Source organism: Atractosteus spatula, chromosome 26 (assembly GCF_055471065.1).
Source record: "Atractosteus spatula isolate fAtrSpa1 chromosome 26, fAtrSpa1.hap1, whole genome shotgun sequence".
Taxonomy (NCBI): Eukaryota; Metazoa; Chordata; class Actinopteri; order Semionotiformes; family Lepisosteidae; genus Atractosteus; species Atractosteus spatula.
Window position 1 is genome coordinate 6,518,051 of NC_142731.1, and position 25,923 is coordinate 6,543,973.

Below are 25,923 nucleotides of genomic sequence, written 5' to 3' on the forward strand. Positions count from 1 at the left end.
GGATATCGGCGCTGTGACAGAGGGAGAGAAGGAGAAAGAGGAAGAGGGAGGGCGAGAGAGAGAGAGGGGTGGGCGAGGAAGAGGGCGATCATGCCTTTTCGGAGAGAGCCTCGCTGTGTCCCCCCGCCTGCCTCCCGCGACAGCCTGTGTGTCATTTGAGGAGGGGATGGCCGGGGCGTCTCTGTTTCTGCTCCCACGCTCACACTGCCATGCCAGGGTCTAGGAGACAGCAGGAGCCCCGCTGAAGTCATGGCCCAGGTAAGGAGGGGGGGGGTCAGCGGTCCAGCAACCGCAAGAAAGGGGCCCATGTGAAGCCCCAGCATCCTGGACCCCTAACCGGAACCAGCCCTGCAGCGTAGCTCTTCGTATCTGAGGTTAGAAATGACAGCCTGTCACGGGAGCTTAGGACTGCCGTATGGTTTTTCAGTCCTGGTTGTTATGCTCATGAGTGGGGAGCTGTGGGAAAGCACCTCTGTTAAACCGTGGCTCGCGGGCTGGAGAGGATCGGCTCTGAGGCTGTGGCGCTGGTACAGCGTACAATATTGTCTTCTTCATCACCGTGGCTCGAGCGCTGCTGCCGCCGGTGCCAGGAATCGCTCGGGTGAGAAAGAAACATTTAGGCAAAGGGCGTCCTCATTGATAATACTGTAATTTTAACGACCGATTAATCTGAGTGCACCCAGGAGAGAACTGCGCTCGTACTTCAGAGAACCTTCTTTGCTGTGGCGAGAGTGTTTTATTTTATCGACATGTTTATATTTTGGGACATGAAAATGTGGGGAAATAGGATCCTCTATAATTGACTCTAAAAACAACAACTGTGGATTGTCTTCTAGTAGGGTTACTCTGCTTGTGAATGAACGTGTGATGTTTTATTCATCTCTATAGATCTATCACAGGATGCAGAAATGATACAGTAGAGGCTGAATCAGTCCTTACTGAAGTTGTCTTTGAGATATTGTGTTATTCGGTCGATACTGCAGGGAGTTTAACTGTAGTGTGTTTATTATCGGTTTGTTTCCAGCTCATTCCAGCTATCGGTTTTAATGCAAGCGTCCCCTGGAAATCCAAAATTAAATTTAAATGGGGGTCTCCTGAAGGGTTACATGGACAAATGAGGACGGTGAGGGGTGGTTTTTAAGAATGGGGAGGTTATTTGTCTGTGCAAGTGAGAGAGAGAGAGAGAGGACTGGCCGCTGTGTGTGTGTGTGCGCGTGTGTGTGCGCCTCTGCCCGTTCTGCACTGCGTGTGTGTGAGTGTGAGCTCTCATGGAAGAAGGGTGTTGCCTCCCTGGGAGCTCGGTGCTGCTCTGTGTCAGCGCTGGCAGGCAGGGCCCCTGCTCTGTGTGTCTCATGCTGTGGTCCTACCTGTAGCTGCTGGAGTCTTCACAGAGGGGGGATCTGCCTCCACCCCCCCCACCCCACACACACATATACATGCATTCAACTCCTGATAATCCCACAGGGCGAAGGGGAGGGGTGGGTGGGGGGGTGTATTATTTATTCATGCGTAGCACAAAATGTGACCCCTGTGGAGAGCCCCTGTCCGGAGTCCCATTAATCCCAGGTGCTGAATCCTTTCTGGACTCTGGACTGTCGCCTTGCACTCATTAGCGCGGCCGTGCTTAGTATTACTGAATGGAGCTGTGATGTTTTATTCATCTGTATAGATTTCCATAAGAAAACCGGCTGAAGCCATCCTTCCTGAGCTTGTCTGTAAGGTGGTGTGTGGGATACAGCAGGTATTGGAAGGGGGGCTAGCCGTTTGACACGGCATATTTATCAGTTTGCCTCCTGTTCCAGCCCAGCTTCGGAGTGACTGGGAAGGTCTGTTTAGAGACGAGGAGGATCTTTGTGGTAGTGTAAGCTCCGGTTTTCGATCCTCCCTGTGTACTGATTCATTCCTCTCTCCTGTGCTCTACTTTCCTGATCCGGTTAACAAACCCATCTGTTTTGAGATATAATTCCATTTTTGCATGAGCTATAAATTCGCGGCCGACGACTGAAGCCCTCCCGTTCACCAGCGATGGTTCGAGTGCCGGCGTGGGGTGATGTCGGCACTCCCTGCCTCCTGCTTGCGAGCGATGGAGGGCTGAGGTGCTGCTGGAGCCCAGCAGTGGTCATGCTAGTTGCTGGCACGATCGACAAAGGGCCTTCTGCCAGGCTGAGGAGTCAATCAGTTGATTAATCGGTGAATGAATCAATTTTCATATTACACTGTGCGGTCTAGCGTTGAGTACCATCTCAAAATGCTTTGCAGAGTGAGGTTACAGTTGGATGCATTTAGTACATGGTTATCTAGGCTCACACACATAAAACTAAGATATAAAAATAAAAATTTGCATTAAGGCTGACAGCCACAGATAAGTGTATTTGGTATTTTAAGCACTATTACAAAACCTATAAAAAACACAGGCAGCTGAACATTTAAGCATTTAAGCAAGCATACCTATAAATTAAACCTGTCCTGCTGCCTAAATTTAAATCTTTCAAGCTTTTTAGAGGAAACACTTGGGTGCCTCTTAAAAAAGTCTTTGGTTGCAGCTGAGATCAGTCCTACGGTTTAGATCTTTGTATAGACAGCGATGTGTGTTTTTAGGCTCTCACTGAAACAGGGGGGATTCCCACATCCCGCTGCGACAGCCTGCTCATATCCATGTCAGCCTCCCTCAGGATGAGGTCCGTGCTAATTGAAGCATTGTTCAGCCATGGTCTTGCCTGTTGCCCCCCCATCCCTGCACCTCTCCGGTCCCTGACCCAGGTGCTCTGTGCCATGAGGGTGCTGTCTCTCGCTGTGCTGCGGGCTCTTCTCCCACTGTAAGGGCACTGAGCACTGGGCATAGAAGGCATGAGGTCTGAGACTTTATTGGCCAGCACTCTCATAGAATCAGCTTTTATACTAGAGACCTACTGGGCCTTTTTCCAACAGGCAGCAGCTCTTCTTCCAGCAGGGAATGCGGCCACTGTTTGCAAGCGCGAGTTTTTTTGTTCTGAATTAATGAACCTCATTTCAGTGCTCGATTTACTCAGGAAGAAAACAGTCTTCAGTTTGTTACAATTATTATTTAGTATTTCTGTAACATGTGACGTACCAAAAACAGTGAATCCACTGTTCAAAATCCAAACTTATTTATCTCTGTTTAGGAAACCTTCCCGCAATCATCATGATGCATGTTTGTTCCAAACTGGCCTTAACCTGAAATTAAAATGCTGTTTTTATTAAGAGTCTCCAGAGGTGTATGGCCAGCTCCCAGCTCTTTATTTGCCTTTTTTTTGGCCAAGATGGACAGAATAAAGAACTGATGGACACAGTGATGAACTGTCATCAACTGATGAACTGATGAACCTAGTCAGGTTTTCACTGGTGCTTGCTCTAGGACTGTGATTTCCATCCCAGATCCTGGAGGAACACTGTATCTCCTGGCTCTCAATCCAGCTGAGCTCTACATTTAATTTAATTGATGCCTTAATTGATTTGCTTGCTTTTTTACACTTTTAATTATTTTTTTTCATTGGTCAGTCCTGAGTGTCAAAAAGACCCTACTGTTACACAGTATCTCATCAACTTGCTGGCTCAATTGGTTACTTTTCAGGCAGCACACCTGAATATGGGAGCAATTCGCTACAGATATGATACCAATCACAAATTCCATTTGGGCATTCAAGCAAGAGCTAAAGGAAGATTTAAGGAAGATGTCTAAAATAGAGAGCAAAAAAACAGAAAAGGCAGAATTCTTCCAGGTGCAGGGTCAGGAAGCAGTATTTAGAAGGTGCTGTCTCTGCTTCCTGGTGTGGTGTAGGGCGGGGCAGGGCAGGACGTGTCCCCCTCACTGCTCTCACAGCGTTGAGGGTGCTGATTGGAAGTAATTTCGCTGGTGTGTGTGACCCTGGCTTGTTCTTTGTAGAGTATGCTGCACATGTGATACATCTGCTGCCCGAACAACACTTCATTGTCACTGCAGATTTCCCGACACTTGCTAACTATTTCAAAATTAGTAATGGCGATGCTGACTTCTAATGATCCCTGTGTGAGGACGTGAGATGGGGAACCATGACAGTGATGCTTGGTTCCCCGATGCCCGTTGAGAGAGCAGGAACTCTGTCTCCTAAGCCATGTGTTGCATTTAAATGCTTCCCCGCCTTGTTGACCAGCATTCAGGCTGTCGGTATCTGTCTGAAGAAGAATACTCATACATGTGATGGAGTGCAGCCGCTCTCAGGGCAGAGATCCAAGACATGGCGAGAGAGAAATGCGAGGTACTTGCATGTGCTTCCCACAGTGGGACCTGGAAGAAGTAATAAGTGTCAGAACAGGATCAAGCAGATTATGTAAAGTCCCTGTCTAAGAGGATGCAGCTGTGCCTGTCCCGGCCCCTCCTCTGAGGGTGAAAAGTGCAGCATGTCACCTTGTGAGTCCCCTGGTCTAGAAGGTACTGTACCTGGAGAAGGCAGTGGGAACTGAAATTAGTTTGCTTTCTGACAAAGTTGCAAACTGGCTCCGCAATCCGCCGGCAAATTTATCCACTGAAACGGTTGTAGATTGTTGCCTCTGCAGCTTTAGTAAAGGACAATTTGCCGTAGGTAAGAACAGAAGAACAGTTGAATATCAGAGGAGGCTATTTGTGCTAGTCCTCACAGCCCTGTGGTAGCTAGAAGTTCACTAATCACTATACTGCACAGCCTTTCCTTGTACTCGTAGTAATTTGATGCCTATCAGCGTTTTAATTTAAGGCCAGAGTCTAGGGTGTCTCTGGACAAATAGTACAGTTTTGGAGAACCATATGTGTGCAGAATCCAGACTCATTTTTGCTTGGTAATAAGGCACTTTTACCTCGTCATGCATTGACTGTCACAAATGTGCGATGTCCTTGCTTTTACAGTGCCTCGGTCTGTCTTACTTCATGGAAAAAATGAGCAATAAGCCTCAGACTTCTTTTGCTGCACTCTGCTGGGATGATGTCATGGTTTATCCTGGTGGGGTTTTAGCCATTGCAGCGTACTGATGCGGTGTTGCCGGAGTCGAAGCCTCTCTGCTCTTCGGTGCTCTGGGTACAAGATGTGCCGGCGGCCTCGGAGCAGTCAGGTGGATGGGGCGGCACCTGGCACGGAGTGTCGATAAAGCCCTCCTCCCCTGGAGAAGGGAGGATTGCCAAAACAAGACCGAAATGCCATGCTATGCAAAGAGCTGCCCAGTACAGAGCTGGCGCTGATGTTCGAGGGCACACCCACGTCTCCAGAATCCAAGTACAGTGTTGCAGAGAGTAAAGCGAGTTGCGAATATCTGTATTCAAGCCTCCGGTCTCGTGCTCTCATGTGCACCTTGATTTTGTTCTGCCATTAAAAGAGAAAAAAGAGCACAGGCTCAGCACAGCGCTGCCATGTTCCTGCACCGTTTGAGAAGGGGCATTGCTTAGCTTACACGACGCACGGGCAGGCTGTGAACACAAGCTGTTAGCTGGAACAAAACGCATGTGCTTTTCTTCCTCTGTGCACACACAGGAGTTCCAAGCCTCTGCTCACCTGTAGTCAGATGTGTCAGTTTAGTTGCTGTACAGTTTCTGTGGAAGAAGGAGAAGAAATGCCTGTTTGCCGTTTGTTTCCTGCTTGGTTATGTTTCATTTCATGCGACGTGTTTGTTTTCCATTCATGAAGTCATTTGCCATTCAGGATAGCTCCCAGTAAGTTCTTCTGCACTGAAGGGTAGCACAGGCTTCTCATGCAATTTGCCATCTCAGGATTGAGGATTCAGAGGATTGTAGTGATGTAGTTCCCTACTTCCGCCTGATGGCCGTCAGGTTCTTTCAATAAGTTATTTTTCACTGTAATAGTAAATGCAGCAGAGAGTAGGTGGAGCAGATGTCTCAAGGATACAACCGCACAGAACATGGACAAGGGAAGTAGGCGCTTGTGTGCAAAATAAGCTGTCAAATGGCAGGAGACTACAAATGGCATGAACCGAACTGGATCTGCCAGAGAATCCCAGCTAGCCAGGGCACAGACAGGCCACATGTGAAGAGGACCAGTAGTGTCCGAGATTAGAGGAAGCCCGCTGGCTTTTAGTTTTAGTTTTGTGCCAGTCACAATGAATGCTGCAACGGTAGCTAGACAGCGTTGGATAGTACAAATCTGTAGAAAGAACAGCAGGGTAGAATGAGAAAAAATACCAACTTGCAGGCAGCAGCTGAGGAAAACGCTATGAATGGCTGGGAAGAAGCTTTACAGCGTTACAGAGGATTAGACATTTTAATGGAAACGAGAAACCTAGTGGGATTTCATAAAGTTAGCATTGTTCTCAGCTCCAAAGTGCAAGCTGTGTTTTACAACTTGCGGGGAACAGCTTTTCCAGCTAGCTTGTCCAACGTCCCACTTTGCTGTGCTTCTCGTTACCCATCTTACAAACATAGTTTTTTTTTCGGGAGTTTTCCAGGATCCAGGATTTCCATACGGCATGCTGCTGGGATTTGTGATCAGGGCTCCGTGTTTGTCAAAAGCCCACCTGAGGGGAGTTTTTTCTTTCTTCGGACTGGTGTAGGGGAGAGAGCGGGCCAGCGGGTTTAGCTGCTTCACGGGTTTGTTCAGACCACGTCAGCGGGTTGGATAGCTGGCGTGCAGGCGGAGGGACGCCCCCTCACATGCCTATCTCCTCCTGACACCTGGCCCACCCAGCCGAGCTAAGCGTGCACTGCGCTGGGCGTTATTCAGGGCACGAACGCAAACAAATGTTTTTTTTTCTTTTTGAACTTGGAATTTTCCTCCTTTTTACTAAAATAGTTCCCAGATTGTCGGCTGGTGGTGGGGAGGGACGTAGCAGACAAAGAGAGAGAGAGAATGATTTTTGCAACTGGGCTCTGCTGTGGAGAGATCAGGCCCCCAGTTCCCACATGGAGCCCTGTCTGTCACACGCGTCCCCTTGACCGACAGCGTGGTGATCCGCAGGGCAGCCGGGGGAAGAAGAGCTGTTTGTCTGTGACCATCCTCTCCGGCTCCGTGATCCGGAGAACCGCGGGATGAGTTCACCAATTAGACAAGGACTCGGGCTCGGAGCAAGCGCCAGCTCCTGAAAACCCCCCAGAACAGGTGCTTAAGCTGCAGGGGCAGCCGCTATTACAGACAGGCTGTCAACACCCATGAAATACCAATCAGATGTCTGCATTTCATTTCACACTCTGTCAGAAGCACTCAGTTCCAGAGTGCGCTCGTTTTCTGTCCTCCCTAAAGGAAAGAACAAAAACATTTGTGCATTTGCACATACTGTAGTTCTATTGATTCATTTCAGTTTATCATAAGGTCTGGGAATTGTTTAGATTTTCTTTATTATTAAATACCACATGTTTATGTTCAATACCTCACTTTGCATTCTGCGTTTCATATTCACAGCCATTACTTTGTAAAGGTAACGTTAAGACAGCAATGAGCATATTCTTGTTTTTTGCGTGTCGTTTATATGCTGAGTCCACGCCACCTTCAGTAGGAATAGGCACTTAATTACTAGCAATGCCTGCTGAGGGGCTATTGATCTGAAATGAGCAAAGCCGTTGACTGATTTGCATCGTATTTCCAGTATGAAAGTGGCACAGTACTGAGCACGAAGAGGAGCAGACCCATGCAGAGCGGCATTGGGCAGTGTCACACAGGGCCTGGCGCGTCAGGCTGCTGATTGCTCCACAGGCACGACCAGGGGTGCTGCTTTTATTTAACAAGACAGGGCTTCATCAGTGGCCAGTCTGTTTGCACCCCAGGGGTCTAGGTCCCGACACGCCACCTCGGGGTCCAGGCGTGAGAATCGTTGTGGGTTTTGGGGTGTGCATCCGCCCTTCTAACTTAAAGGGAAGAGCCCAGCAGGCCTGGGGGAGACCGGGTGACTTCAGCGGGACTGTCCCTGGATGAGACGGATGGAAACCTGTGCTGTAGAAGTTGCATTGCCAGAGCCATGAAAACGCGTGCAATTTTGTGTGCACGTTGTAATGCAAGCCGCCGCATTATAGCAAAGATATTGCTGCTCCAGAATCTGTCCAGAGAAGAGAATCCAATGCATTCTAAGGCTTAAGGGAGTGTCCTACACAAATAGGCCACAGGTACTGAACCTTTTTAGACTTCAGTCTAAGACTTTAGACTTTTTAGACTTCAGTGTAACACTGAACACTGCAAGGGGAGGTGATATATTCCTGATCCTCAAAGGAATCCACTGAGCCTGTCCAGCAGACTGTATCGGAATGAACAGTGGAACATGAACCAGAGGGCGCCGGTGCAAACAGCACAGCAAGCGCTTCTTTACGCAAAGGGTTGTGGGAGCGTGGAACGCGTGGCTGAAGCTGATACCCTGGCTTCTTTCCAGAGATGGCCGGGTGAGACCAGGATCCTCGGGTCGCTTAACTCCAAAGTACCGAATGGGCGAGATGGGCTGAATGGCCACCTCTCGCTGGTAACCTTTCTGATCTTCTCATGTCCAATGATCTCTGCAGCCTGCCCCCGTCACGGGCGGCCCACGACAAGCCCGCCCTGTGCCCACAGCGCCCTGCAGGCACGGACGCCTGCCCAGACTGCAGGGAGGCAGCTCTAACTTCCGTGCCGCTAATCTTCACCAGAACGTCTGAACAGGGGTTTATCTGTCCAGCGCAGAAGGGAGGGCAGGAGAGGAAGAGAGAGGGAGACATGGAGGAGATAGCTCCTCACAATACAGTCCATTCAGGCCTTTGGATTATGAAGGCTGAAGCTCGTTTGCTGCTGCACTCTATTCTTTCAGCCCACGGTGGGTGTAGCTCAAAAGCGGGGAGAAGAGAGCTTGAGAAACGTTGATCGGCGATGTGTCTTGAGCCGGGAAAGCATTTCAGAATTTATATTCAAATGACCTGAAATTGGTTTAGCTGCAGCGTGTTCTCTTGGGACATGTTCTTATTGATTGTGGCTGTTAGCTGCACATTTTATTTATTCGCCCTGAGTCAGTAGGGGAGCAAGGCAATTAAGCAGGTGTAAGATAAAAAAAAGCTGTACTTGTGTTGAGTGCAACATGCAGGGCAGGTATATGTGATGCAATCATAGAATGCCAGGGTGAGTCTAATAGCCTCTAGGTGCTATAAGTGGATCTCATCAACGGCTGCTTCCAAGAGCATCTCTTTTTTTATCCTAGTTCAGGACAGTGCGGGGGCTGTAGGAAATGACCCCTTTGTCTTATTCCGCTTTCTCTCTGTAATGCACAGTCCTTTCAAAAGAGATTCCTTTTATGATTTGTCAGGCTCTCTCCGGGCCCCTGCAGTGCTGTAGTAGAGTCTGCCGTCTGTCTGGGTGTTAGAACGTGGTCGGTCCAGCAGGCTCGGCTGTACTGCGACCTCACCAAGGGGCTCTGCAGGAGCACTAGGGCGGGGCAGGGCTCCTGGTGTACAGTGAGCGAGTCAGTGACGATTCCAGTCCTCCTCTGTGTTCTCAGGAGTGCTTTCCGCCCATGCTGGCCAGGGTGGAGCTCTGATCTCTGACGTTCAGCTGAGCTGTGACAATAAGGCACTTGGTTGCCCTAAAACCGTTGTGTTTCACCTGGGGTTTTATTTTTACTGCAAAAACGGAACAATTGCAGTTCTGTAACTTGGTGCTTTCAGAATGGAAGCTGCCTCTTTATACCCACCCTTGGTCATGCACTGGACTCTCAGGAGAGGATAGTCCAGACACATGTGCATGCGTTGCAGGAGTTCGATCTTTAAAAATCCGCTCCCACAACCTCTCAAGCAGGTGCGGAAGATACCCAGCTGATTTCCAAATGCTCCTGGAAGGCTGTAGTTTGGTTACGTTACACATTGTGTTTTGGGGTGATGGTACTTGGGGATGTTTCGCCCACATCGTTAAGTTGTCCGAATGTTACGGAATCCCAGGTTGACAGGTGAGCAAATGCAGTAGCATTTTAACAATGTAACTCCATGTTTTTGCCAGCATTCCCTGTTATCTACTGATTTCGATTCTATGCAAAGTTGCGCCTTTCTCGTGAGGCTGCTACAGTTTTATTTGCTTCCCTGGGTGGGAGTCTGTTGAATGCTGCTGCTGCTGCTGCTGCTGCTTCTACATCGACAGTGTGCACTCGGAAGCAGGGTCATAAGCAGTTTTAGCACTCAGGAAATGCTGCTTGGCTGTGTTACATTGTGTTTTTGCACAGCAGTAAGCTGTGGAGAAGATGCTGTGTTGTGTGTTTTCTGCATTCGTGATTCCCTTTGGGTCGGCACTGTAGCACAGTAGTTGGCGTCGCTGCCTGGCAGCTCTGCGGCCCTGGGTTTGATTTTGGACCCGAGATGCTATCTGCGCGGAGTTTGTATGTTCTCCCAGTTTTCTCGTGGGTTTCCTTCGGGTTTCCTCTCAGTCCAAAGACATGCTGGTAGGTTAATATTGGCCCAGGTGTGAGTCTGTGTGCGTCTGCGTGTGCCCTGCGATGGGCTGGGATCCCGTCCAGGATGTACCCTGCCTTGCACCCTGGCTCCCCCATGAGCCCGTATTGGAAGCAATGGTTAGTAACGAATGAGTGATTGGTTTTGGAAAGCAATGGTGAATTTTCTGTGGAGCGTTACGCATTGTAATTATATTTTAACAAGGCTGTAAAAGATGTCGCTTGCTACAAGATTTCCTGGCGTCGTCCAGAGAGCCGCCACACTGGCCCAAGGTCACGGGCGTGTGACCCCTGCTGTGTCAGGTGGGGTCACCGAGTGCTCCCCCTGTGTCGGCGCGGCACAGCCCGTGGTCTGCTCTGTCGGCAGAGTGGGTCTGTGGCCCCGCTCTGAAAGCGAGCCGCCTGCGGTCTGACTTTGTGCCGAGCGGTTTTAAGATTCTCAGGCTGTCCGTGTCCAATCGGCCACCGCCAGCGCGCACAATGGGCAGATTGTCCCAGGGAAGTAGGACGAGCATCTCAAGGAAGTAAACGGCTCGCTGTGTGTGAGCGAGCACATTGCATTGTTGACCTTTCCCAGACAGACTGGAGGTGCGGGACAGGGACGTCTGTGGCAGTGAGGCTTGGTCGGTTGTGTGAAGCTGATACTGATAGAGCTGGGTTGAGACGGGGTGGGATATGAAAAAGTCCACAAGCAAAAGCAGAAGCATAATGACACAACCACCTTTAAAAAAAATAAAGAAATCGGTGTTTAACAGTACGCCTCAAAGAGGAAGGAGAAGATGTGACACAGGGGAAGTATTTAAGTGCTGCACAACAAAAATGACACAAAGGGGGTGGAACAGTGGCACATCGGTTGGCACTGCTGCTCGTGTTTGAGTGGGTTTGCTCTGATTTTCTTCCCACAGTCCAAAGATGTACTTGTTTGTTCACTGGCTTCTTGAGAAATGGGCCCTGGTGTGTCTGCGTGTGCCCTGTGATGGACTGGTGTCCTGTCCAGGGTGTGTCCTGCCTTGTGTCCGTTGCTTGCTGGGATAGACGTCAGCTCCCCCATGACCCTGAATTGGTAGACGCTTGGAAATGCATTGGATGGATGGCTTACAGAACAGGCTACTCAGTCAGCTGCTGAAGCTGAAACCTTCTTTCAAGAAATGGCTGGATGAGATCCTTTGATCAATTAACTATGAACTGCCAAACTGGGCAATTTTTAGCCTTTCTTGTGCTTTAATGGAGCAGAATATGGCCAAATCAAACATCCAATAATCCCACACACACAAAAACTGAAACAAAGGGAAAGGGCGTTTGTTCTAAATTCTATAAATTATAAGTTTTGTGCAGTGTTTTAGCGTTCAAAATTTGTATAGGGATTATAATAATAATTAAAAACTTTATTTTATATAGCGCCTTTGAAGGTGGCTTCTCAAAGCGCTTTACAGAATGACAACAACAATAAATAAATACAAAAGATAAAACACAATTACATACTGATATGTGTCGCATGTATTGGCCTGCAGAGGTAAGAGAAATGGTCTCTCTGCTAAAAAGAACTTGAAATGAAAATGTCTTTGACGGTTTAATTTTTTGTGTGAAGCAGCCCAAATGAATATGTTAGTACCGGCTTGCGAGGGAAAGACGAAGCTGCTTTAAAAAGGTTTCCAGTTACTCGCCTTCTGCTCAAGTTTTAAGTCCTTTAAGTCAGATGTTGAACCTGCAGGTTCAAGTCTTATTTCTGGACACTGGTGTTGTGCCTTTGAACAGGATATCTCACTTAGAGTGCAGCAGTCAAGTGTCCTACTCTATGGATTGCTACAATAACAAATTGCTACAAACTGATTCATTTAACCATCCTGACTCTATGAGGGTTGTATCTAAAAGGACTAATGCTGGTTGTACTGTAAGCGACTCCTTTAAAGCGCTCACTAATTACATGACCCCTGATTAAGTCTCTAATGTAGGCATCGGATTTGTCATTAACCCTGTATTTTAGGGAGACCTTTAAACAGCACCAGTATTTAAATTTGCACCAAACCGAAATGATTTTAATATGCCAGCCTGAATTAACGCTCATTTCTGATTCCTGGAAAGCAATAGTGATCTTGTCATTCAGTCTGATGCTGTGATGTGATCAGTGAATATTTTTTGCTCAAGCTTTTATTAATTGTTTATTAATTGTATTAAATATATATATATATCACTTCTGTTTTGAATTTGCCTTTTGTTAACTGACCCTGGGTTGAGCTTAATGGGAAATCGGTGCACTCCAGACAGCACCGCTGGTCAGCTTGGTGTTGGGTCTGCTCTGTAGAAGGAGCTCGGTCACTGAGTGGAGCGTGATGCCAGTGTCTCAGATCACCACGGTTATGATAACACTGATGTCGGAACAGTGGCTCCCAAATTAACTTCCAAATGTACAAATCCAGTTAGCAGTCTTACCACAAAACCTACTCATTTTCCAAAGCGTCAACAGCTGGCTCTTTGGTGGACTGGTAGAAGTGAGTTCTGGTGTCATTACCCTGAATTTACCTCACATTGTGCTGCTACGGCAGTTTACAGACGTGTTTTTTTCTGGTGCAATGCAAGATCTGTGCTGTTTCCCTTTTCCTGTGAAATTATCTGCTGTGCGACGGTAAAATAAATCATCCCTTATGATACTCGGAGGAACCAAAGAGCTGTTTCAGCAAACTGGGAATCTAGTCCACATTCACAATGATAGACCATGTGCAAGAGGTTAAAGGTCAGCGTACAGCTGTGTAGCGCAGGGCTGAGGCGTGGCTGTGGAGGAAAAGAAATGGAGGTTTGTCTCCCTCCAGTGGTGCAATATAGTATTGCACGCTCTCATTTCAATGAGATTAGCGCTGTTACTGCTCCAGTACAATGTCCTCAGCGCACTGTAAACAGGCAGATGTTAGAATATACAATAAGTGTTACCCTGTGTCAGGGCGGGCAGAAGCTTAAGATGTTAAACATTCAACAGGTAAAAGTGTTATTATTGTTAGTGAAACTGCTTAAAATTAAAGTTCAGAACATGTTCTATTTTGTTGTAAAGATTTCACCAGTCCAAAGTTAAATCTTCAAAACTCGAACTGGATTTGAAAACCAGAGCCCTGTGTTTGATATCATTATACGGAAGAAGAAGGGTGTTACAGTGGTATTTTGGGGGCTGTGTTTCTGTTGGTCACAGGGAGACACTAGGGGACACAGGCAGACTGTGTCCAAGTGTCCGACACCCTGGACAGACCCTGGAGATCCCTCGTCCCAGGCTTTGCAGGCATGGAGACCTGTGTGCTCATCGCGTTGCTGCTGGCACTCGTTAGCTGCAGCTGCAGAATCCTCTCTCCCCGTCACTGCTGGGCCCTCTCCTGCTTCCTGTCCCTCTGTCGTGGCCTGCTTTGTCCACAAGGGGGCTAGAGACAGCATCTGGTATGCCTGCTGCTCTGCTGGCAGGAGCTCAGGTGACCTGCCATGACGACAGCGGTGAAGCCTTCGGGCAGTGGTGTCCAGTCCTGGTCCGTGTGACCCCCACACCTGCTGGTGTTCATTCCAGCCCACCCACATGGGATCACTGAAGCCTTAAGTGATCTAAGAAGTTGCTGCATTGGAATGTTTGTGTTTTGTTTCCAGCCACAAGTTTGGGAATTTATTTCATTTCCAAAATACAATAAAGCCCCAACGTGTTTAAGAGCTGGGAGGGAACAGTTCAAATTATTAAGTCAATGAAATGATGGTCGACACAAAACCTGAGGTGACATAGTCCATGCTGCTGCCACCTGTAATATGAAGGTGCTGTTTTCTCGATAAGTGGTTTAGCACGTAAGGTCAATAGGATCCTTCACCTCACCTCAGCTGGGTGACTGACTTCGTGCTCGTGCTTCCTTCAAAGCCACTCAGGTCATGAACGATCATCGAATCAAAATGACACCCAAAACATTTCATCGCTCTCCAGAAATACATGAATAAGTCTCTTCTGATGCTCAGTGTGAGCACATCCACAGAGAGGCACCCTGGAGAAAACCTCCCTCACTTGTAGGCCCGTTTCTTATGATTTATTGAACACGATGTCAAGGATCAGTTCCTGTTTGTCTGTTACTGTAGGTGACATTTTTGATGTGGTTGCTAAAATAATGAAGGATTTTTGATACAGAGCTCAGTAATGCATCACCGGTCTACCATGGTCCTAACAGTATGGTCAGATATTATTTATATGTGAAGCAAGCTTGAGAACTGTTTGTGCCATATTTACAAGCCTACATGCTCGTGGTATTTTAGATCTTTTAATTAAAGACTTTGCTAAGAACGTGGAGACACTCTGAAACACAGGGAACTACAAAAATACGAGGTACTCCTCGCAATTCAAGCATAATAGCGATATCCAGTGAGTTCTGTGGATGTGGGGTGCGGGGGTCTCCAGTGAGTCCTGTGGATGTGGGGTGTGGGGGTCTCCAGTGAGTCCTGTGGATGTGGGGTGTGGGGGTCTCCAGTGAGTCCTGTGGATGTGGGGTGTGGGGGTCTCCAGTGAGTCCTGTGGATGTAGACCACGCTGGTTATTTCATTACTGCTCTCAGTGGGGGGTTGTAATGCCAGGGGCAGCCGTGTGGAGCAGCAAGATTACATTTGCAACGCAGTGGGAACTTCTGGGAGTTTTCCTTTAGGGAGGGCACCTGATGGGATAGTTATAAAGGGGGGCGTTGAGGTCAGGGAGGCTGGAGGTGGGGCACGACAGGAAGCTGTCCTCCTCAGTCACAGGAAGTAGTGTCTAAAGGGAAAAACAACGCAGATGCTTGAATAGAAGAGCTGAGGAAAAACTGAGTGTGTGAGCAGAGTGAGCGGGCGTTGACTGGAAACAACACGCATTTTTTAAAAAAATGTAATTATAGCTTGGTCATATATTTCTCGGAAGCAAAAGGGAAGCTCTTTTTCCTCCATGCCACTGACCCATCCCGGACAGGCTTCTGTGCCGTGTTTTATATTGGAGACCCCTTTCGGCTCTACTGGCCGAGACACGTGGATTAAAGCAGGCTGCAGTCCTGAGCTCCGCACTGTGACCACCTTACCCTTGCTGCAGTCAAGGGTGAGATCCCAGCCATATGTGCTAAACATCCCCTGAAGCTATACCATCCTGAATGCAGTGGCCCCTGGGCTTTCCAGACGTGTGTGTAGTAACGCACAGATTTCAATACCACCAGTCAACTGAAAGCAAGAGAAGAGGAAGCAAGTAGAGTTGATTAAACAGACATAAACTCCACCGTTGTAGGTTACTGTTGTAGCCTAGGAACCTAATGAGTTAGGTCTTAGCTTAGCTTGGCTTCGCCCTCAGCTGTACCACATTGCTGTTCACATGTGAAGCGCGCGCTGGCTGCGCATCAGCGACTTGCTGCCGCCAGATCCGACCAGCTCGTGGCGAAACTGTTCTCATTGACCACATCAAGTGCATCACCGAGAGGGACGGCTGGGCATCTTAGATTTTGTTACCATTAATTAGACAGTCATGACTGGCCGAGTGCATTAGGGAGAGGATGGGATAGTGAACTCAAGATTCCTCCACTAATAGCCTTGCAAGTGAGAGAGAGCGCATTTAGCTGCGTTCCTTGATTTTAATGGCACCATGCCTGCTTTCCTGAAGAACAGCCGTAGCCCTATCTTGCTCATAGGCACACACTTCAGCTGTGCTGGGTTTTACTGTTCTCAACGCTCAGTTCAACAGGGCTGCAATGGAACAGCACACATTAGGCCAAAGAACAGCGCTGGTGAAGCTTGACTAGGGAGTTAAGCGTTCCAGGGTTCTGCCCCATGTTTTCCACAAGTGGATCTGTAGCCTCAGCTCAGATGTCCACAGAAGAGACCTGCTCCTGGGGCACATTTTGCAACCTGCTCTGGAGTCTAACCAGGATTACAGGAGTCAGTGCCCCTTTCCCCCTTCAGAAGAAGGGCCACTGTGTCAGAGAGCAGGCAGGATGGAAGACACTGTTGTCTCTGCTCCCGGCGTAAGAGCTGGCACAGGCAGGCTTGGAGGGGGATGCAGACCAGGCCCTGACAGTGCGTTAGTGGGCATGAGGGATTGAGTAACAGCCTGCTGCTGAATTAGAGAGCATGAGCCGAAGGAAGGAGAGAGAGAAGGGGAGCAGCCTTGTGTTGTATGAGAGTGCCTGAGAGATTACACAAGGGAGTGGGATGGGATAGCAGCCTTGCATAGTATCGGCATGGAGGAGGGTGGCTATCAGTTCTGCTATAGAGATGCTGGAGATAACCAGAGGAAAAACCTCGATCACAGCAGATTCACATTGTCGCGGAGGCTGGGAGGGGGGGGGGTACAGAAATGGATTATATTTCAGGCCCTGAGAGCGAGGGTGGTGGGTGTGTTAAAATAAAAATGAGTGTGACTGGTGGGCTGTGAGCCCCCTTTATCTGTGGTCCAGCGCAGAGCGTGATCTCTGACGTGTGGGGGTCAGGATGCTGCTAATGGCTAGGGTTGGGTTGTGTGACGGAGGGAGGAATTGCGCAGGAGACAGATGAACCGTGAGCCCTGTAAACACCCGAGCAGTCCCCCTGTGTGAATGCAGTGGGCAGCGGGCGCTTGCGAGTGATGTCATGGTGCCCCTGGAAAGGGAGAGAGAGCGGAGGTCTGCTCACGCTGGATTGGCTTTGCTGTGTTTTTGTCGAGGTGACTCAGGCTGCGCTCTCGCGTCACGAGCAGATCCGGCCGCTCGGCTCGGCTCGCTCGCGCCCCCCCCCCCCCCCCCAAGGGGTGCACGTGTCGAACCGCATTAGAGTCAGACTCTCCTCGCGGTCCGATGACTACGTGCTGCTGCCTTGCCTCCTGGGCAATGCTGTGAGCCATGGACAGACGCCCAGATGTAGCTCTGCACTGCACATCCCATAACTACATTCGCTTGCTAGTTACATCTGCACCGTCCACGTATGATGAGGTATATGACTGACAATATACACGAAAACTGTACATAAAGCTTGAACGTGTTTGGCTCCGGGTGGCACAGTGGTGCAGTGGTCATCATTGCTGCCTCGCGGCGCTGGGGCCCTGGATTCACTTACTGACCAAGGCTGCTGTCTGAGTGGAGTTTTGCTTGTTCACCCCATGTTCCTCCAGGTGCCTTCTCCAGTCCAAAGATATACTGGCAGAGTTGGCCCTGGTGTGAGCTTGTGTAACTTAGGATGGACTGGTGTCCCCTTCATGATGTACCCCTCCCTGCACCTGTGGCTTGCTGGGATCGGCTCCGGGTCCCCTGCGAGCCCGAACTGGGGGAAGCAGGAAGAAAATGGAGTGATGGATGTTGTAGGGATAGAGGAATCCCTTCCAATAATAACGTGACCAGCACACCTGGACTGGTGGCAAATTTGTGCTTCAGTAAGCTGGAAGGCGCATTTACAATGAGTGTTTCTGCCACTGTCAATTAGTAATTGACTACACATGACTGAAAAGCATAAATAATAAAGTTTAAAACTGCATGTTCAGAAGCTACCTAGTATATCTCATGACACATCAGTAAAATGAAGAGGGCTGGTTGCAAACGCAGGAATATTTCAGCGGACGATTGCAATGGACCTGGCGTGTTGCCACTATACTTACAGTATCTATCTGGACATCCCTGCCACCCCTGTGTGCAGCTTCTCTGGAGGCAGGCCTGTTGCTTCTCTGAATTGTAATGATTCATTTTCTCCATGGATAATTCAGCCTGGTATTTTGTTCGGCAATCTGACATCACTTGAGGGCGGGGAGAAGGAGATAAGAAAAAGAAAAGAAAAAAATTTCTTCGTGGTCTAAAATTACGACTAAGAGTTTTATTTATGCGTGAAGGTGCCCGAAGCAGTAACCTCTGCAGGCGCACAGTGGTAGGAAGTCGATGCGAGAGTATGTGGAGATGCATTCCCTGTTAATGCACGTGGCCCTCCAGTTCTGAAAGTGTCTCTCCATGATCCTGCCTCGACTCCCAGCAGTTCCCCTTCCCGCACGCTGACTCACGACTTCAGCTCTGCCTCCTGCAGCGACCTCTGCATGAGCCTTAGCCATACAGTGGGGCATTACAAAATGCAACCACCGTCATTGTTTCCAGGGCTCATGGGTGACGTTATTTTGATGCCTCCTGGTACATCACTTCCTGCCACGAGCCTCCTGTCCGGGCTCTCATGTGGTCTTCTGTCCGGTAAACTACACAGGTGTCTCCCGGCCCACCCCCCCAGACTCCTCTGCTCGGACTAGGCCCTTGAACCCCTCTCTGGATCCCCACTGCTCTTTCCAGGGAACAGGCCAACTCCGCCCCAGGCGGGTGCCTGTGGTGCGTGTTTATTTACTTTGAGTTTCAGGTGACGGCTTTTCTTATGTAAACCGCTTTTTAAAACCGTGTGATGATGATTGCTTTTAAAGGCTAAGAAAAAGTGGCCGTGTAGGTACCGGGTGCTTAAATGCATACAGCTGGGGCAATCTCTGTTCGTTCAACGGAATGAAGTGGAATTTCTGGTCGAGTTTCAAGTGGATTTTGCCACTGTTAATGCTGTGCAGGGCTCCGTGTGTCTCTCGTGGTTCAAGTACGTAGCGGTGTCGGCATGCATAGGCTGCAAAGGAACAGGTAACGGGTTTATTCCAGGCTGGAAAGAGAAGAAAGAAAACGCAACGTTTCGGCTGTGGAGCCTTCTCCAGGTGTGAGAAAGACAGGGTAGACAGCAAAGACTGTGTGTCTCTCGCTTCGCTGCAGCCGTGCAGTCACCCGTGGGGAGGATGTTCGGGTCACACGAGCTGTGTGTTGCACAGCGCGAGACCTGGGACAGCGGCGGGGGGCCCGGTGTGTGATGGGACCCTGGCGCTCTGCAGGGGAAGTGGCGGTGCCAGGATCTCATGCCTGCAGTCTTGCTGCCCGTGCAGCTCTGAAGTGGCTCCCCCCCACGTGGGCAGGGGGTCGGCGCCGCCAGCGCCCGCGGGCTGCGAGAGGCGCTTGCTCCACAGACGTGTGCTGGGTCTGCCCTGGTCAGCTCTGTCAGCTGTAACACGGTTTTTAGACCAGTCTTCGAACAAGACACAGAACGGTTTAAGAGGAAGGGAGATGTTGTTCTACACGATACAGGGAAGTAGGTTGATCTGCAAAACCCTGCATGTCTCAGCTTTTATGCTAAGAGCAGTAGGTGAATATCTGTGTGTTTAGCTTATACTCAGGGGTGCTCAAGATGCTGGGAGAAGGCTGTCTCATTTGGATTTTGATTCAGCCACGTTCTTAATGGCAGGCAAATTGATTTCATTTCTCTTATTTTAGGAATGTTTTTAAAATTGCCTCTCAGGTCAAAAGTTGAAAAGTTTTTTTCATTAGTATCAGCCCTGTACGACTTTCACAGTTGCCCTCATTCAGGTGTGACAGAAGAAATCTAATCTACTGGATTGCACCAGAGTAAATGCAACACCCACTCACTACAATTTTACACACATAAAACGTTTGATAAACGTTTGATATAGCGTCTTTTCCACCCATGGGCGTGTCCGATACGATGCCACTCCCGTCAGTGGGCGTCTGAAATGGAACCACTCCCACTTATGGGCGTGTATGACAGCGGCACTCCGGAATGTGGGCGTGTCCGATATACGTCACTCCCACCTGGTGGCGTGTCTGTACAGCGCCTTTGTCCACCTGTGTCTGTGTTTCATCAGGTGATCACCTGTGTAAAGCTCTGCACTTAGAAATAAGGCAGCAGACTCTTGATTAGATAGTTGAGATGAAACCACAGAACCTTGGTGTTGTACCTTGCCGTGGTCGGAAGTATACATTAACTGAGATATTTTTGAAAATGGAAGGACTTGGCTTCGGTCGCTCAGTACCTGGGTAGAGAACTAACGATTTATACTGCGCTCAGACTTCATTCTGAGATGTGAAAATACTTTTTAAAAGAAACGTCTAAAGCCTAAAGAGTTAAGTGGGGGGAATGAAGAGCTAGTAAAAAACACCACTTAAGTTAAGATAAAATTAAAATATTGTAACTTTCTGCTGATAAAAGTGACGCCTTGTGGCGCAGCACGTCTTGCGGGGTTCGGGGTGTAGCCCAGAGAGGTCCCCCAGGCTGCCTTTCAAACGAGATCGCGGGCAGGCTGCTCTGTCCGCTTTTACACATCATTTCCAATGTCTGACGGTCCCGCTGGGCTTTGAGCGGGCGGGTCTGACTGCCGGCGAGATCGCCTGACCTTGACCGTCGTGGCCCGGGCAGGGCCGTCCGGTCGTGAAGAGCAGGGCTACCCCCCCCCCCCCCTTTCCCGTAAAACCGCCCCTCTTCCCCGTCCAGCTCCGCGCCGGGCTTCTCCTCCCGATTCCTCTATTCCTGTCAAAGGCCAGCGGGATTATTCCCACTGCTCGCTCCCTCCCTCCCTCCCTCTGCCCACCGGGATAGGCTCTGGTTTCTGGTGCGGGGCCAGGCAAGAGGGGTGACTCCCCCTCCCTCTCCCCCTCTCCGGCGCCGGGATTGGGGATCGCCGCTCAGGCGCGCGTGCCGGCAGGAGGAAGGGAAGGCGGGGTGGGGAGGAGGCGCAGAGGGGGGGCGCTGCCGGCCGGCGGGCAGGGCAGTGAGCTCACAGCGCACGGATTTGCGCTGCGCGTCGCGTCGCGTCCAGTCCCGTCCCGTCTCACTCAGGCTAACGGGCCAGCCGAGGGGGGAGAGAGGAGAGGAGAGCAGAGAGAGAGAGAGAGAGGGGGAGAGATTTCCAAAGAAGCAGGCAGGAGGCGGAGGAGGAGAGATGTAATAAACAGCTCAGGCAACGGAAAAGAGGGCGTTTAGCGGAGGAAACTAAGGAGGCGAAGACAACTGGATTATCACCGCTGAGATCCGCATGAATAGTTTTTTTTTGTTCACTGGATTTTTCGGGGGGATTTACTTCAACATTGGCTCTAACTTTTTTATTTAATCGCAACTTCTCTCGGGGAAACACATACAGCACCCCCCCCCTCCTCCTCCTCCTCCTCCCAATTTTTTTTTCTCCGCCGAACAAGACCAGCTGCCCAATGAATGGCGTTGCCTTCTGCCTGGTTGGAATCCCTCCCTGCTCGGACACAGAAGTAAGTGCTCGCCGTGCGGGCCGGCTTATTTCTGGATGTGACCGATAGCGCCCGTCTGCGGCGGGACGCCGGGTGCGGACACAATTAGCAGAAGTGTTCATTCGTAAAGTCTGTGCTGGCTCTGGTGTGTGCGTGGTTTCTTCTTGTGCTGTTCTTCATATACCGTAGTGGGAGACCAGAATGTCCTAAGAGGATTAAAGCGCGCACGTAGAGCGATCGCTGTAGTTTTCGTCGCCTGTTTTAAAGCGACACTGAGGGAATGATGGCAGTTGGCGAGGCTGTGTGCTGTGTGCCCCTGTGTGCCCCTGGCGTTGCTCAGTTTGCCGGGGGTGGGCTGGCAGTGGCCGGGCTGTAGGCGGGTGAGTCGCTGTCGGACGGACAGCACCGGGAAGAGGCCGGGGAACCGGGAAACCGGCTCATTGAAAGTCTCTCCGCAGAGGAAATGACGAGTCCCGCTCCGGGACCGGTGAGGTACCGGTTCCTGTGAGACCCACGACCCGGAGCTGGAGAGCTGTCATCGCCCGTCCGGTGTCGCTTTTCAGTCTTCCTCGCTTCCCGCTGCCCTTAACGTCACCGGTTTTTCTTCTTCATGTATATATATATTACATGTGTGATACGTGCTGTACCCATGCGATGTGGATTCGCCAGTTGCGTTTTTCACACTTTAAGCTCCCTGATTTTAAGCCCGACTGCGGACGGGTCCCCGGCACCCCGAAACTAGACTGACACCCCCTCCTCTGACTTCCGAATTGGGCTCTTTGCTTTAGAGACGTTCGGGATTTAACATGCATGCGTTTTCTTGCAGTTTATTTGTTTGAATATTTACTGTTCCACTCCCGCCCCTCGGCTGTTACTCTGCTCCAGACCTGAGGGGTTTAAAATGTACTCCCATCTTTTCCTTCCGGTTCTTTCCCCTGCTCGTCGCTCGGAAAATTATAGACTTGTCTGCGCCCTCCCACTCTCTGGACGCGGAGGGTGAGTAAGTTATCTCCCTCCTGGTGAACGCAGAAAATGTTTACGTGAAGTGTGTTGTTTACGAGCGCGGAATCCTGTGTTCCCATTTCCAAACATGATGTGGGGTGCGCGTGTCAAAACGATGTCCTTCCCAACATTAGGAAGGAAACCCTCCCGTCTTCAGCTGTTTCAAGTCTTTGCTTGTCCCTTTTCACGAATGATTGGTTGTGTTTGTTTCCTTAATGTCTCCTGCTCGAAAACGCCTTTCTTTCCACTAAGCGAAGGGCGATCTGGACAGTGCGCCGGAAATATCCCCGTTGATCTCAGACCGCTGTGTCTAATTGAACAAAAATATTGCTTCAAAGACATACTTTTCTGCTTCGTCCCGATATGTCTGTATTGTTTTCCCTGTCTGACGTCACGCTGCGTTGCACGCTGTTTTTGTGTGTATACTGTACGTGTGTGAACAGAGTGCCGTCATCTCAGACTGCAGCCTCTTACAAGGGCATTTTTTGTGATCAGTTTTTCCCTGCTGTTTTGTGATTTCATTGTTGCACATCCTGAGGCCGTACCTGAAGGAAGTGTGTAGTGCTAGTTATCGTTTATAATGTGTGAATGTGTTAATCCATACAGTCAGTTCCAAATAATATGCAGGAAGTATTTTTTGATTGTGACATGAGGATGTTTTTCCCTTTTTCTTACAAAATGCCGTTGACCTTTTAGCCGATCTTCGGAAGCTGGCCCCCCTGGTAGCGCGGACTTGATGGTAGTTTTTCACACTTCTGAACCCCTGTAACAGTGAAGCAACAGGTGTCTGGGTCTCCAGTTTCAGAGAGCCCTCGGCTGCTACATTCTGTCCTTTCTGTGCTCTCTCTGGCCTGCCAAAAAAGTCTAAGATCTTTAGCGCTGACTGGGTTTAGATCAGGGCTATTAAACTTGCAGTCTTTCTACCTCCTCCAGTGCATTGATATAACCATTGCTTTATTGCTTCTGCTAATTGCCAATTAATTAATTAAGGACCTGGTTGCTGCAAATTGGTGCAGTGGGTGAATTGGAAGGGCTGCAGGTCAAATGCTGGTGAGCCTGGCGTCTTCTGTGTTTTATCCCAGCCACACTCTGCTACACTGTACCGTTAGTGAAGTGTGTGTCTTGTATAATCAGCTGTATAAGACTTTAAAAATGTTTTGAAAAGCAAAACCAAACTGTCCGGGATTGGGGAAACTGGCAGGAAAAATAACTGGGAAACAGCAGCCCCAACTGTGCGACTTCTGTCATAATTCAGTTCTCAGAGTGGCGAGGAAAATCACAGCTGACTCCACACTCTATCTACTACTATCTATCTACTGTAGATATGTCTAATTTAGAAAACAATTAAGTTAATTGTTTAATTGACAACTTAGGGTGGAACAAAATCCAGAAGAGGCCAGGCCCTCCGTGAATTTGAAAGTGTTAGACTAACACCCTGTTTACTAGTAGTGTTGATGGTGATCTGTGTTCAAGCTCTAACATTTTTTCTCTATTTAAAACTGTCTTGGTTCAGAATATGCAAAAGCTTTGATGCCTGGGGCGAATTTTGTTTCGGTTCTTCTGGGTTTGCTGTATGTGGCTCTCTGGAAAGGGTGGCCAGTGTATTCGGACTTGAACTGCAGGAAAAGCCTTGCTGAGACAGTCATGTCTGCAGGTGCCAGCTCAGTCAAGCTTAGCCACTTCATGAGCTGTGACATCAATTTAAACTTTTAATAGAAATCACATGAATGAGGCAGCTCCTGAAGAGATCTCATTTTCCCATTAAAGTCCGTTAGACTCGGTGCAGCCTTAATTCCTCTGGGCATCCTCTTCTTTTATTAGGGTAGGTTGATTTGCGTCGTTGCGCTCGGTTAGGAAAAGACTTTCAAAAGGCTATAACTCTCCATCCATCCATCCATTCCCTGACCGCTCCATGCAACACAGGGTCGCAGGGAAGCCAGAGCCCTGGCAGGGTACACCCTGGACGGGATGCCAGTCCTGCGCCGGGCACACACAGACCCGCACATACTCACACCAGGGCCAGTTTTCCCGGAAGCCACTTTACCTACCAGGATATCTTTGGACTGTTGGGAGGAAATCGGAGTGCCAGCAGGAAACCAGCACGGCCACGGGGAGAACATGCAAACTCCACACAGACAGCACCTCAGGGTTTGAACCCAGGGCCCCACCGTTGCAAGACAGTAAGGTGAACCACTGCAGCCCTGCGCTGCCCATACTACTACGAGTTAATCATGAATACGTAGAGCCGTCATTTTCACAGTGTGCTCGGGAGTGTTGCAGCAGGGGTACGCAGCAGCCATTGGAGCCCTGTTCAGTTATTTCTGTTTCAGGTCTTGCTGGCAGATGTTGGAGAGAGATGAAACGGAACGCAGAATAAGGCCGTGAATATGCTGCCTCAGAGGTTTTAGCAGTAAAACGTGGGTGGTGAAATCATGTGTTATTGATCAGCGACGGGATAGCTTTTTAAAAATTCATGTGGCAGGAAAGAGAAACGTAGGGTTTGTGCGTCGGCCTGCAGGGAGAGTTTTTTTTTTTTTTAGTTGACTCCGGGTTTTCTGAATCGGGATGTCAGGTGTGGTTGAGTTCCGTGGGCCGCGTGCTGTGCTTGCGGTGCAGTTCTTTTTAAAGCAGGCTTGTTGCTTTTGCTCGGGAGCCCGGCGGCGTCAGGAGGTGCGGCGAAGCAGCTGGTTTGGACCCTACGCCAGGCGGTTGTAGGCCTTTCCCGGAAGGGTTCTGTTTAGTACCACAAGTATCCAAGTCCGAAAACGTTAAGCGAAGCCGTAGTCGGGGGGCAGTGCTGTAGTTTCGAGAGCCAAAAAGCCGATCAGATGAAAGTGTCTTTCCAAACGGGTTGGACGCAGGTTGAGCTCGGGGTGGGGGGGGGAGCCTCAGTAGCGAGCGGAGACCGAGTGGAGTGAGAGGGTATCGACAGGGAAGAGCGTGTGGAATGCTAATTGATTAATGAGCGCGTGAATGTCCACGGGGAGAGGTGCTCGTGGGTGTGCGGTGACGTCCGGGTGCTCGCCTGCGGTCAGCGACACCCAGATGCAGGAGCAGCGCACCGTTGCCTCAGCTGTAGCGCCGGCATGGCACCTTATATAGCATTTGTGTGCCAGCGCGCGCGCGCAGTTGCTCAGGACCCCAGGGGGGTTGCTTGCACGTGCGGAGCAGTCGTGCAAGCGGGTGTAATTACGGCCGGTGCCACAGTCGTCGGCTGGCACGCTCTTATCAGAGAGAGGGCTGGCTGAGATATGGAAGGCGCTGTCTGACGGGGCTCCTGAGCACCGCTGCGTCTCCTGGCATCCAGGAACGGGACCGGGGGGGGGGAAGTAAATTTTCTGCCCTTTCCAGCCCATGTTTGTCTTCTCAGCATAAGCAGCCCTAGTGAGCCGATGCTGGTTTTAAGATGACAAAGGCAGATTGTGTGTGTGTGTGGTTTTTTTTGTCCCTATCAGCATACTTTGGAGTTGTACTGAAACACAAAGTGTATTCAGGTGTACAACTCCACCAAAAGTGAAAAGCCTTTTAGGAACGCTATCCGGGT

The 25,923-nt window shown here is 49.7% G+C and overlaps 1 protein-coding gene across 2 annotated transcripts in view; it reads left to right on the forward strand.

The window, feature by feature from the left end:
• The window catches only part of LOC148814727 (rho GTPase-activating protein 23-like), a 95,204-nt gene continuing 69,281 nt past the window's right edge, over positions 1–25,923 (forward strand). The window contains exon 1 of one of the 2 annotated variants that reach the window (XM_088906292.1): positions 1–258. In XM_088906292.1, the coding sequence (XP_088762418.1) occupies positions 250–258 (9 nt within the window). In that variant the 5' untranslated portion in view covers positions 1–249. Of the gene's footprint in view, positions 259–20,999; positions 21,399–25,923 lie in introns of those variants that run through there. The other variant, XM_088906291.1, reaches the window with a different exon arrangement.